Source organism: Pezoporus occidentalis, unplaced genomic scaffold (genome assembly GCF_034315485.1).
Source record: "Pezoporus occidentalis ecotype Australia unplaced genomic scaffold, CSIRO_AGI_Poc_V1 ctg268, whole genome shotgun sequence".
In the NCBI taxonomy this organism is placed as follows: Eukaryota; Metazoa; Chordata; class Aves; order Psittaciformes; family Psittacidae; genus Pezoporus; species Pezoporus occidentalis.
This window is the reverse complement of record NW_026914589.1, coordinates 391,480-403,590: the sequence shown is the minus strand read 5'-3', so window position 1 is coordinate 403,590 and position 12,111 is coordinate 391,480. Positions and strand designations below refer to the sequence as shown.

The following is a 12,111-nucleotide window of genomic DNA, read 5'->3' as shown; positions in this document are numbered from 1 at the left end:
TGCTGTTAATCAGTGCACCCTGAGTCTTTGGATGGTACATCCTTAGACCAGCAGTTTCTGTCAGGTTGACCAGAAAAGCTGTCTGTGGGCTGCGGAAGCAAGTGGACCTGGATCCCACTTCCCAAGAACTTCCTGTAGATACGGCCAAGCAGTTCCTGTAGATACACATGAAATACACACAGCAGTGCTTCAGAAGGAAGCCTTCCCAAGGGAAGCAAAAATGAGATCTGTCAGTATTAAAAACAGAGAAACCAGTACTGCCAGATCAGGCAAAACAAAAACAACAACAACTAAAAAAAACCCAACAAACCTCCAGAACCCCCAAGTGTGTCCTTCCAGCTCCCTGCTATGTGTCTCCTTGCCAGACTGGAATTAGTGCCTTTCCTGAAATGTAACAGACATAGCAACAAAGGTTTCAAAGCTGCAGACATTCAAAACACAATGAAAGGTAATTAATTCCTCAGGGCATAAGCAAGCAGCTGTAACACTGAACATGCCAATGTCCAAATGTAACATCCACCAACTACTTGCCAGCTCAGTCATACCTCTAGACGAATGCTTAACGCTTCCTTTCCCCCTTCCGCCACCACCCCACGCCCCCCCCCTTTCTTCCAAGGCTGTAGCTCCTTCCCTACTTGGTGTGGAAAAGAGAACAGGGCATTTAGAAGCCTATTTAGGAGGAATGCAGATAAGTGGCAACTACTTCTGCACAGCATGTCTCTGGATTATCTCACATGTGCTAAACATTTGAGTACTCCCCCTACAATGGCAGGGGGTAACAAACAGCTCATTAATAGTTCCAAGCAAGGACACATGCTCTTAAGTCAGTGGTATCTCAACTAAGAGTTGCAAGTGGTGGTTATTTTTGGTGATCTAATGTGTGTGTGGGGAAAAGTAATTTCCTTTTGTTTCTTCTTTTGTTATTATTGACAGCTCTGATGACTCACATCGGATTTTAAAACAACTGCTAAGCATGAGACAAGCATTCAAAACTTACTGGGCAGTTCCCCTATACTCCTGACACGTGGACTCCTGCTTTATTTTCTCAGTTTCAAGTTTTTAACATTTTCAAAGTTTTCTCTCTATATTCAAGAACTTTAAGTGCGTTGTGGCTGCACTTAAATGAAAAATCAAAGTCATTTATATTAGTATAATCTAGGATTTGAAGCTTTTAGAAAAATGGTAATCTTTTAGATTTAAGGTATGATCTGCAATCACAGAACTTGCTTTTCACCTGGTCAGGTCTCACACATCACTGACAGCACTCATTCATTAAGCTCAGGACTCAGACCTCTTCCCACATTGTCAACAGTGTCCCTGACCAAGATGCTCTGCTCAACCAGCCACGCCAGCAATGCGGAGTTACAAATCTGGAAAGTGGGCAAAGGACTGCACTGCAGCTAGCACCTCTTACCAGGAGGTTCCTCCGCTTACAAGAACTTGCTGGAAAGCACATCTCCTCTATACCTCTCATTTTGTATCACATAAAATGTGACAAGTAAAAAAAAAAAAAGCTAGCATACAGGAGGCAGCTTCAGGTTAACCAAGGCAATCAGCTCTCTCTCCAAGAATCATTATTCTCTTATCCTAAAATACTGAGAGAAATATGTTGCCTGTCATTTTTATTTTAAGGGTTAAAGAACATTCTGTTATCCTTCAGAAGACATTATGCTTCTAAGAATAAATGTCATGAAAAGACTATGAATAAGCAAGCAGTGCACATGGAAGAATCACAGCAATTCTGTACAAGACCACAGCCTCCCCATGCTCTTCAGTGAGTGGGAGCAGTGAAAGCTTGCTAAACAAAGTAAATGGCAGCATACAACAGAAGCATGCATAAGGTATACTTATAAATAATTGAACTTAGAGCTGTTAGAATAAACAACAGCACATTTCCTATGCAGTATCACTGTGCCTTTTTTTTTAATATGGTACACGTTTGTTTCCTTCCTAATGGACAAAATTATCTGGGTCACATGCAGCAGTTCTGCAATTTAAGAGGAATATGCCACTCTTAAAAATCAAACAGGAAATGTAAACTAGGAGATGTGGCTTTAAGAACTCAGAAATGCTTTTGAACTAAGTCATCTTAGAGTCATCAATTTCAAAGTAAACAAAGCTTAGCTGCAACCTGAGTTAACTCAGTTCAAGGTCACCACTTTTGGAGCAGGGAACAGAAAAGGATCTCCTAGGTCATCAGGCCTACTCCCATGCTATTGCAGGCAACTGTGTCATACAATCCTATGCAAGAACATTTCACATTCCAGTTTAGAACTGGTAAGGCTTCCTGCTTCCAGTGCTCTTCCTGGAAGTCTGCTCCAGAACTTCTTCCTCTTACGGTTTGAATGCTGTTTCTCATTTGCAACCTAATGCATGAACAGCTACAGTTAAATTGATCTGTACCGACACAATTTTTCTCTTTAAGCAGCTCTTCTTCCCTGCACTCATCCCATACACTCATTTTTAGAAGGTGATTGAAATGAGTCTTCATTTTGCAACCCTATGAACAAGCATTTCCAAAGCAACTGGTCTACACATTCCCACCCATTTCATTAAAATTTGGCAAATAGCAGAAAAAGCTTGACAGCCCGAAGTCTAAATTCTGCTTAACGCCACAAGACTACAGCTGATTTGCCCAACAGCTGAAAAGCAAAGTTTAAAAGATAAATTGGCTTTTTTGGTCCATTCTAATTCTGGCCTCTATATTAAAACCAGTTATTTGGTCAGTGTTAGTTCAGATAGTGATCTGATGTCTACAGGGACCTCCCTGCAAAGAAATAGGCTGGAATACTTCATATCAGCCACTGGTTATAACTTATACACGCAGGGCTGGGGCAGGGGGGAGGAGGTGTGAAAGGTGGCTCCTTCTCAAGCCATCGACCTTCTGCTCTACTACAGACACGGGGTTTGGAAAACAGCCGTCCAGAGGGTTGTTTGGCACAGAACAGACAGAAGAGTAACTTGACATGCAGTGCATCACCAGTTCCGTCCAGATAACTGCTATCAGCAGCCTTACAGTCAAAAACCTTTCTTCTCATGACACTAGATTTTTTTAAATACACTAACTGAGCTCTGACTTCCTCCAGAGTCTGCCATGACTACTCGCTCTTTTTTGTATTCATGGCTGAGATCCTGGTAACAGTAGCTGTGGCCCACATAGCATTCATGTCTGCTAAAGAAACACATGCCTTTGTGCCACACCCATATGCCCAAGCAGCTCACATGAACATTTTAAAACTTCAGACAGGAAAATAAAGATTTCTATGGTATTTTAAATAAAATCCCATATTCATCTGCGCAGGAGACATAAGGCACAGCATCTGAGAGCAGAGATTAGAAACAGCCTGATGTACATCCTATACAAGGGAGCACACTGGGCACAGCTCTCAGGCCACCAATTCAAGGGAAAGCTGTAAAGAAATTAACAGCATAATGCAGCCTGGAGCATCCAGGACACTTAACTGAGACTGGTACAGGAATCTGGGCAGGGAGCACATAATTAGGATTTATTTACAGTTAAGGGGTAAATAATTCAATTACATCAGATTTACCTTTTTACCTTTAGACAATCTGCAATGACCACACCTAGCCAAGAGGAAGCTGGTTTTATACTTCAGCTGGATGAAACAAAAGATTCATAGGGTTCAAGCTGTTGTGAGACTACTTGTAAGAGCCATGCAGCTGGGGTGCTGCCATTTGTACCACACTTTGCTCTCTGTACACCTCTGATATGGGGCCACTTGCATCTCTGCAGAACAATTGCTGTAAATAAACAGACCCAAATTCCAGAAGCCCTAATTATGTATAACAATGAATCCATTCAGCTGACTGCAAGATTGCGGGACACAAACACTACATTGCATTTACTACAGTGAATGGCATTCTATAAATACAATCAATTAGATCATCTAAACAACATCCAGAAGCTTCTCTTGCATGATTTTGTATAACAAAGACTACAAAGACTGTCTTCACCTCCATCCCACACTCTCAGATGGTGAAGTAGTAAATAAGAGGAAGTTGCATTAAGTAGAAATACTAATTAGAGATTCAATACTGTCACAAAGTTCAAATCCAGATTACAAACGTCTCACAAAAATGAGGGTAGAGAGTAGATTCTGATACACACCCCTGACACATAAACCAGAAACTTTAATGCTACAGGTCACCTTATGCCATCCCAGACATATCCTGAGATTCCTAGTAGCGTAAGGCAAAGGAATTGCACAGGCATTGTGACAACAAACATTAATATTTTATTATTAACCTCTGCTAGCACTAGCAGTTTTGAAGCTCTGCACAAGCACTCAGTAAGCAACAACTAACACTTTTCAAGGTATAAATGATATTCCTATTTCATACAGAGATGGGAGATTTGGGTCTCTGTTCTATGCAACATCTGAAATCAGCTAAGCTAGCACACCATAACAAGGTGCATATATCAGTCTTACAGATTGCTTTTTATATTTTCAGAATAAGCAAAGCCAGTTTCAGAGTTGGTCTCATTTACACACAACTGCAGTGACCTTCAGGGAACCACATAAAGCTAAGTCTAGCCAATGCATATGGGGATCCAGGCATAAAGTACTTCCAACACACTTTTGACAAGCCTAAGGATGCAAGTTGAAATTAGATGGTCACTTTCCTTAGCCTTTGCTGACCTGGAAGCATTGCTACACTACAAAAATGACCAGGAAACTGATTAATCTACCTGAAAACAGGCACAAAAAGGTTCCAGCAAAACTCAGAAAGCTGGTTACTGTTACACATCCAAGGCCAGACAGCAAACCCATGACTGCCAGAGAGCTCAGGCTGGAGTGCTGGCTTGATAGCCTTGTTGGACTGTGCTGCCCCTAAGGTCACCTACACACTGTAACAAGAAAACAGTGACTGCTCCTCTACTCAGTACTGAAAAAGCTCTGAGAAAACCAAACTGCTGGAATAACCAACAGTCTGACATTCAAATCATCTCTATAAATAGCAGAAAATTACATCCTCATCTTCACTTCCCTCTGACTCCTCCAGCCTCAGGTGACCAAACTTGCATATCGTTGAGAACTCCACATCCATTCTCATCACTTTCATTTTAGCAACTTCCTCAGAATCAGCATTCAGGAATTGCTTTCAATCCCTCCTTCCCATAAAAATAGTCAGGAGAAATATCCAGTCACTAGGGAAGGAGTGCCAGCCCATTTCCCTTAATGAGAACACAAACCCACGTAATGACTACCTTGGTATCTCCTATCTTTTCAAGCAGCATACCCAAATGAAAGAAGCAACCTGAACATCAGTGTACCCAATTATCAGTGTCATAGCATACACCAGTGCCATGTAAAGCCCTGGAAGTTCAGCTCACAGCAGCTCTAGGAGGGCTACCTATGACTAACTGTGACTAAAAAAAACATACCGATGTCCTTACCTTGGTTCAGGCTTTTCAGTTAATGGTGCCATTTTCTTGGACCCTTGATTTCACTTCGTAAGAGGCACAAAAGAGTTAAAGAAACCAGTTATTTGGATGCTGAGGTGTAACAAGAAATTTGTGGAGGCATCTCTCTGGCACCCTTAAATACTTTGCTCCTCCCACTGCTGTGCTTTAATTAGCCAGCTGGTTCTTAGTCACCCCATCCTGTCACTAGGCTTGCTCACTGTCAGCCACCCCCACCCAGCCTGCCTGTCACTACCCTACCACTGTCATCATGAAAGACACTGACTCTTCCTGCAGCTCTGGAGGTAGGGAATGAAAAGAGAGTAAATTTGGAGTTGACACTCTATGGTAGCACAGGCATGCAATGCCCTTCAGAAGGGAAAGGACAGGCAGACCTTGAAGATACAATAAAATACAGGGAAAACACTTGAAAAAGCACTTTGTTTTTGTTTTCAGACCAGGCAGCATCTGCTCATCGAAGGAGTATTTTCATTAGCACTAGACATGGCAGATCCTATTTCAATGGGTAGGAGCTGAAGGGGCAGCTAAAGTTTCTGCACTTGGCAGCTGAGATTTGTAGCAGAAATATTTGACATGACACAAAGAGAAACTAACTGCTTGAATTGCTATTACATACTACATGCCTGCTCTATGGGCATCATAACAGGCATCAAAGGAGCTTTTAAGCCACAAGCTCTACTAGGGTATCCCTAGAGTGGAATGGCGCTACCACAGTGCAATCTGGTTTCCCTTTAGATAGCCTAAGGCTTGCACTGCTATGAAGATGGTGCCAGCTTTTAGAAGAGTGAGGGTATATTCATATATCCCCGGGCCCAGGCAGCTTCTTGGTGAGCAAGGTGAGTAGCAGCATAGGATCATGCTTCCTTCCACAGTGACTGTCTGTGAAACAAACCACTGGCGCCAAGACTTCTTGAAATCAGACCTTGGTGGTTGGTTCATGCAAGACCAAGTGATAGTTTAATGGTGGAAATAATTTGAAGTAGACCCTCAAATATCTTGGTACTGTCCTTTGTCACCAGACTACAGCAACCAGTGCGCCAAACATTGCTGGCTTTCATGAACAACACTCCACAGTGTCTCTGTCTGCAGCCTGTCTCTGAATTTTTATTCCTTAAATATGCATGTGCAGGCATTGATAAGCTGCCAAACTCACAGACTGGGAAAATGTACTGAAAATTATTCGAAGGCAAGCAGGTCAGCACTGAAACAAGACTTAGAATGCAACACAGATGGCAAGAGCTGCTGATTGCAGAAGGGCATAGAGCAAAGGCTACTTGTGGGTCAATGTTTACTTTAGCTTCAGATTCTTTCAATGAAGTGTTGGCGAAGGACACAGAACAAAGGTTTCCAAATACCTACACACATAAACCCATACTGATGCAATGTGAAATGCTGACTGAGGTTTTGTCAGAAACACAAGCTCTCCTTTTTCCTCCCCAATACACCTTTTTAGCATCCCAGTACTTGCTTCCCACCAGTTGAAGCATTTAATTGTTAGCCAATATGGGCACAATTCTGACTTGGTTTATAGGCTGAGGGGCCAGAAGAGGTTGGAAAACACTGCTCTCTCTCACTTCATTTATGACCAATCCCATACCTCAGTGTGAACATGCTGCTGGTAGTTCTAATCAGAGGAAACAAAGGGCTCCTGAGCCCACATTTACTACTACACCACAAATGACTAACACTGGGGAGCTTGTACCTGGAGTTTTGTTTTCATTCACTGAAGCAGGTATTCAGAGGCTATTTGCAAAATTCAGGTCTGGATATAGGTTAAGACTCCAGCCCCTTTGAAAATCAGGTGTGTTTGGGTGGAGGAGGAAGAGGATTATTTCCGACATATCAACAGTCAGAATAAAGAATGGGGAAACAGTATGTTTTGAACAGTCAGACCCTACTGTCCCTTCTGCAACCCCCCTCCAGCCCCCCGCCCCCACCCCAAACAAGCCAACAACAAAGCAGGAAAGCTAACAAAAAAGCCTACAACATTGTCCAGAGTAAGATGTGCAGTCATCACCAGTGCCAATTACTTGAAATGTACCTGTTTATACAACAGTACACAACAGGAGACCTCCCTCACCACCTGAAAATAACCTCCTTGATCTCTTCAAGTCTCTTGCGGAGCCTGGGCCACACAAGAGTGTGTCAGTTGTAAGCCCTGCTTGCTGTGTAGCAGGGGTTTATAAACAAGCCTCTGATAGTTTGTCTTCAGGTAATAAAAATGACTGTGATTAAAATGTCGAAAGAGTAGAAACTATACTGTAAAAATAACATCTAGTGATCAAAAGAATGGCACCTGGGGAGAGGCAAAGTAGGGAACAATCCAGGGGCTGGCTCAAGACCAAACTTAGATAGAAAAGTTCAGCTCAAGGACTGGGGTCTGAAACATTCTAGTCTTTGCAGGAACCAGCTTAGAGAACCTTCAATGAATGCGGCATAATGGAAAGAATTTCTGCTACAGACAAGTACTAGACTAGAAAACTAAATTTTCAGAGAATTTGCTGTGCCACTTGGGTAAATGTAGAACCTGGCAGCAAGTTTTACACGGCTGCATGGCCATATAGCTTGGTTGTTTCCAAAGTCAACCCTGAGTGCAGGATAAACAGCCTTATGAAGTGTTGCTGCTTTACCATCAACCTGCTGTAACAGTGTACTACACATTGCAATTTTCCTGGCACTTACTGCTGCACATCCACTGCTGTAGTTTTCCCCCCATAATACCTATGTCTTTGCAAAAAGACATCACACCTAGCAAAAGGGCCAAAATAAATTGTGCAAAAAAAGAAGTCTTTGGTATAACGGGCAGATGCCAGTTCTAGGAGGTTCTGGATCACTGCTGTAGCAGCCCCTGGACAAGGCTACCCTCATCAAGTCTGTTTTGCTACCAAAGTCATAAGGAAATCCTTTCACTAGAGGGATTGGGTTGTTCCAGTTATAAGCTACCCTGAAAAGTTTGCTGTACAATCCACACAGTGTTTGTGTTTTGATAAATGTCACAAAGCCATTCAAGTTCTTTTATGTCACCCAGTATGCCATGGGGCTAGGCCTCCCAGCCACCAGAAGAGGTCAAAGAAGTGCTGTGACATGCAATCTTAAAAAAAAAAAAAGAGGTACTTTTGATAAATCTGGAAGACAGTAAGCAAAAGCGATTGAGCTTACTTGATTTTGCCAATGGAGGAGGAAGGCAAGCAAACTTACATCATGGTCATTCAGTTTCCTCCAAGTTCTAGGGCTTGAATTGCAAAACATAACTCAAAGTAACACAATGCTGCTAGGGTTCCACCCAGTACCATGAATGAGCACAAACTCATTCATCCCCACCCTCACCCTGCTGGGCTGGAGCTTCTGCTTTGTTACAGAACAGCCACCCAGATTCTGGTCGGTACAGTTTTACAGCACCCTCCTTGTTATCAGAGATGAGCCCTAGCTTGTCCCAGAGCTCCCAACATCCAGATCCCCTTGGACGCCTCAGACCTGTGCCTGAGCTCTGCAGCTCAGTCCTCCCAGCTGAAAGCTACAGGAACCAGTGTCACCGCAGAAAGACGTACTGCTGCCAGCAGCCCCTACAACTGTCAGGCACCTTAGTGCGACTGCATAAGGACTCAGGGAGCACTTAACAGCTGAATCTGCATGGCATAAATGTGTTCAGGCTGTCACCAGAGACAGAGAAAAATGCCTTGTAAAGATGTACACAGCCTTTTAAGAGCTCTAGATAGGAACTTGATCTGCCAGTATTAGTAAGTCTTTAGGGCAGAAGTAGTTAAAGTCTACCAAGAAGTCCTTGCAATAATAATAGATGTATTAATCCAATGAAAGCACATTACCTGTTAAGTGTACAGAGAACACAGCATGGACTACAAGACAAACTGCTAGAAAATTTTCTCAAATGGCTGAGAAAAGCAAATAGGTAATTTGGCTTCCTGGCTGAAGACTCAAGAACTGTCCTAGTGTCCCTTCTGTCTGTTGGAGACAAGACATGCTGTAGGCTAGTGATCTCTCATTTAAAACAGAAAAAAATACTACCTGGTAGGATTACAGTTAAGCAGGATTTAGGATCTACAGCATCTTAAGGGAGTCTTCTGTGAGAGGCATAGCTCCTGCTGCTGTCTTCTACTGAATAAAGAATTCGGCAGTGGCTAGAACGCACTGCCTCACACCAGCACAAACTGGGAGTGATCTTCTGTTTAGCAGTCACCTGAGTAGCAGTTTCTCCCAGCTGCTGACCTATTTAAACTCCCATGCATAAAAGAAAGTATAACCTTGCTCATCTGTCTTGAACAGTTGCTGACCCGGGACCAAGCAATGTAGTAGAATTCAGGATGTGCTAACAACACTACAGGGGAAAAAATTAGGGCTCAGCTATGCTTATCCCAGTCCTAAAGAAATTGCCACTACAGTATGCAATCAAGAAAACATGCACCCTCACCTGCATGTATCTCCAGCACTTTGTACCCTGTACTACCATCTACACTCAGGCAAAATGGAAGCAAAAACTTACATGCATGATTTGTGACATATGTGCCAAACTGGGGTGTAAGACACAAAGATTATTCTCAGTGATACTGGATTGTGTGAGACAGGTGAACCCAGGCTCTTCTGTTCCTCTGCTACAGAAGACCATCAACAACAGTTCAAGTGCATAACAAGTTTAGTTTAGGCCAGAGCCATCATAACTGATCCAACCAGCAGCACCTTATTCAATGAAAGGCACCACTAACTGGGAAGGTAACAGAATGCACCCCAACCAATATTATAAACTTTTGTAATGGCACAAGCTGTTTACCAGTGCTCTTAAACCTTTGTGCTATAGAGCTTAAATTAACCTTAAGGTACAGCCAGGACAAAATCATCTCTTTTATGATGCACAAGGAAGCTGGTTTTTGTAGAATTCTCTTATTCAAAATACTCAGATATTTAGCATAATCTCTGGGCCAAGTACCCAAGCTTACTATCTCTTCTAATTACAATGATTTGGTAGACTGTCAAGGGTAAAAATGAGGGGTAGGAGTGCAGTGAAGAAGGGAACTAGTAGAAACAGCAAAGAAAATTCAGGTTGTGCGCTCTCTTCATCTCAGTATTTTTCTGCGATGCTTTTCCCTAATTGCTAAAGACAAGTGAATATCAAATGAGGCTATCCACAGTTCATTCTGTGTTCTCCAGGAACAGAACGACAGAGCTAAAAGAAGCAACATGCCTTCCAGCAGCCAAGCCCAGGCTATCATGGAAATTAAGTCCCAGCAGTTCTGCCCAATGTACATGCTGTGTGCATCATTAATAACTAGAGATCCAGCCTAAAAAAAACAGGCTGAGCATAAATGTGGATTTGCCTCTAACTTGGCCAGCTGGCTGGAATTATTTAACCAGTTACATTTGTAACTATGAAAGCTAATGAGAGAGTAATCATATCTCACATTTCACAGCTGAAAGTCATTGCCTTTGGGAGTTAATGAGAGTTTAAGTTCCCCCTTCTCATTGATTACTCTCCCTCAAACTGTGGCTGCCACCGAGTTTCCTCACTGACTAAGTCTGTCCTCTAATGGCAACACTTTGGTATAGGTGTATTGAGAGGAAATGTGCTTGAACCTCTTAAAGGATATGAAGACAAACGCTGATCTTCTGTCCCCTTTCACCACACCAACATTCCTTGTCAGAGCAAAGAAACAGCAAGTGGGTGACTAAGTAACGATAATGACTGCTGGTCAGTGCTCTGCTGAGCTCTGATTAGGTTCTTCTTGGCTTCTAAGCAGATTTTAAAAAAAAACCACAGAAAGAAAAACACCAAAAATACCCCCAACATAGGCCAGCTAGAGAGGCTGACATCCATACCAGCCTCAGTCAAGATGTTCCTGGGTCATTGTCTCTATCCAGAAAGCCCACCACTACAGGGACTTGGAATGAAGTAAAAAAAGACATTGCCCCTCAGGCCATGAGCTGTTCTCATGACCCTTTATGTCAGAAGTTCCTTAGGCAAAAAAACACAGCTCAACAGGCCTTGGGGAATATCCACCTCTGGAGGCCTGGGGGCGCTGAAGTGCTCACATCACACACTAACTGCCCCATACTGAACAGGCAGGAGCTATGAATCTATGAGCAGATTGGGAAGACATTAAGGAAAACATTTGAAACACACTGTCCCTTCCAGCATCTCTGCCTCATCAACTCTCCATCTGTTCCCAAAAGTTCAATGGAAAAAATGAAAACTTCATCTTCCTGCTTTCTATAAACTCCCTCTCACTGTTACTGCTCTAGTTTCTGGTACCGTGCTGCACCATTTAAACTTCTTACAGTCTAAAATAGGCAGAGCTGGTATAGAGCTGGTGTGATGAGCTGACTGGAGACAAAATGACATTCTGGGCAATGCCTTCCTCTAGAAGACATCCTGCTCTGTCTCCAGGGAATTAGCTAATGGAGGACTCACTGTACCTTACAGCAGCCTGAGTAATCTTCAGAATTCACTTGAAGCAGTGACTTCAGGAACTAATAAGGCAACAGCTATTGACCAGAAGGCCCTGGGAAATGTGGCCATCAGTGAGAACAGCAGCTCCTTAGCAGCTTCCGCAACAGCTCTCTACATGCCCTAGGAGCAGATACCTCCTTTGCAGGAAAAACAATTAGAGAGGCCTTGGACCTACTTGGCAGTGTTCTCCCACACTTTGCCTCCCTCA

The 12,111-nt window shown here is 42.9% G+C and overlaps 1 protein-coding gene across 30 annotated transcripts in view; it reads right to left on the bottom strand.

Annotated features, from left to right (window-relative positions):
- SORBS1 (sorbin and SH3 domain containing 1) overlaps nt 1–5,554 on the bottom strand; it is a 78,649-nt gene extending 73,095 nt beyond the window's left edge. For 9 of the 30 annotated variants that reach the window (XM_062624468.1, XM_062624469.1, XM_062624470.1 and 6 more), the window contains exon 1: nt 5,420–5,553. In XM_062624468.1, the coding sequence (XP_062480452.1) occupies nt 5,420–5,451 (32 nt within the window). In that variant the 5' untranslated portion in view covers nt 5,452–5,553. Of the gene's footprint in view, nt 1–5,419 lie in introns of all 30 variants that reach the window. The other 21 variants (XM_062624480.1, XM_062624482.1, XM_062624481.1 and 18 more) reach the window with 6 other exon arrangements.
- Nucleotides 5,555–12,111: the final 6,557 nt, after the last annotated feature.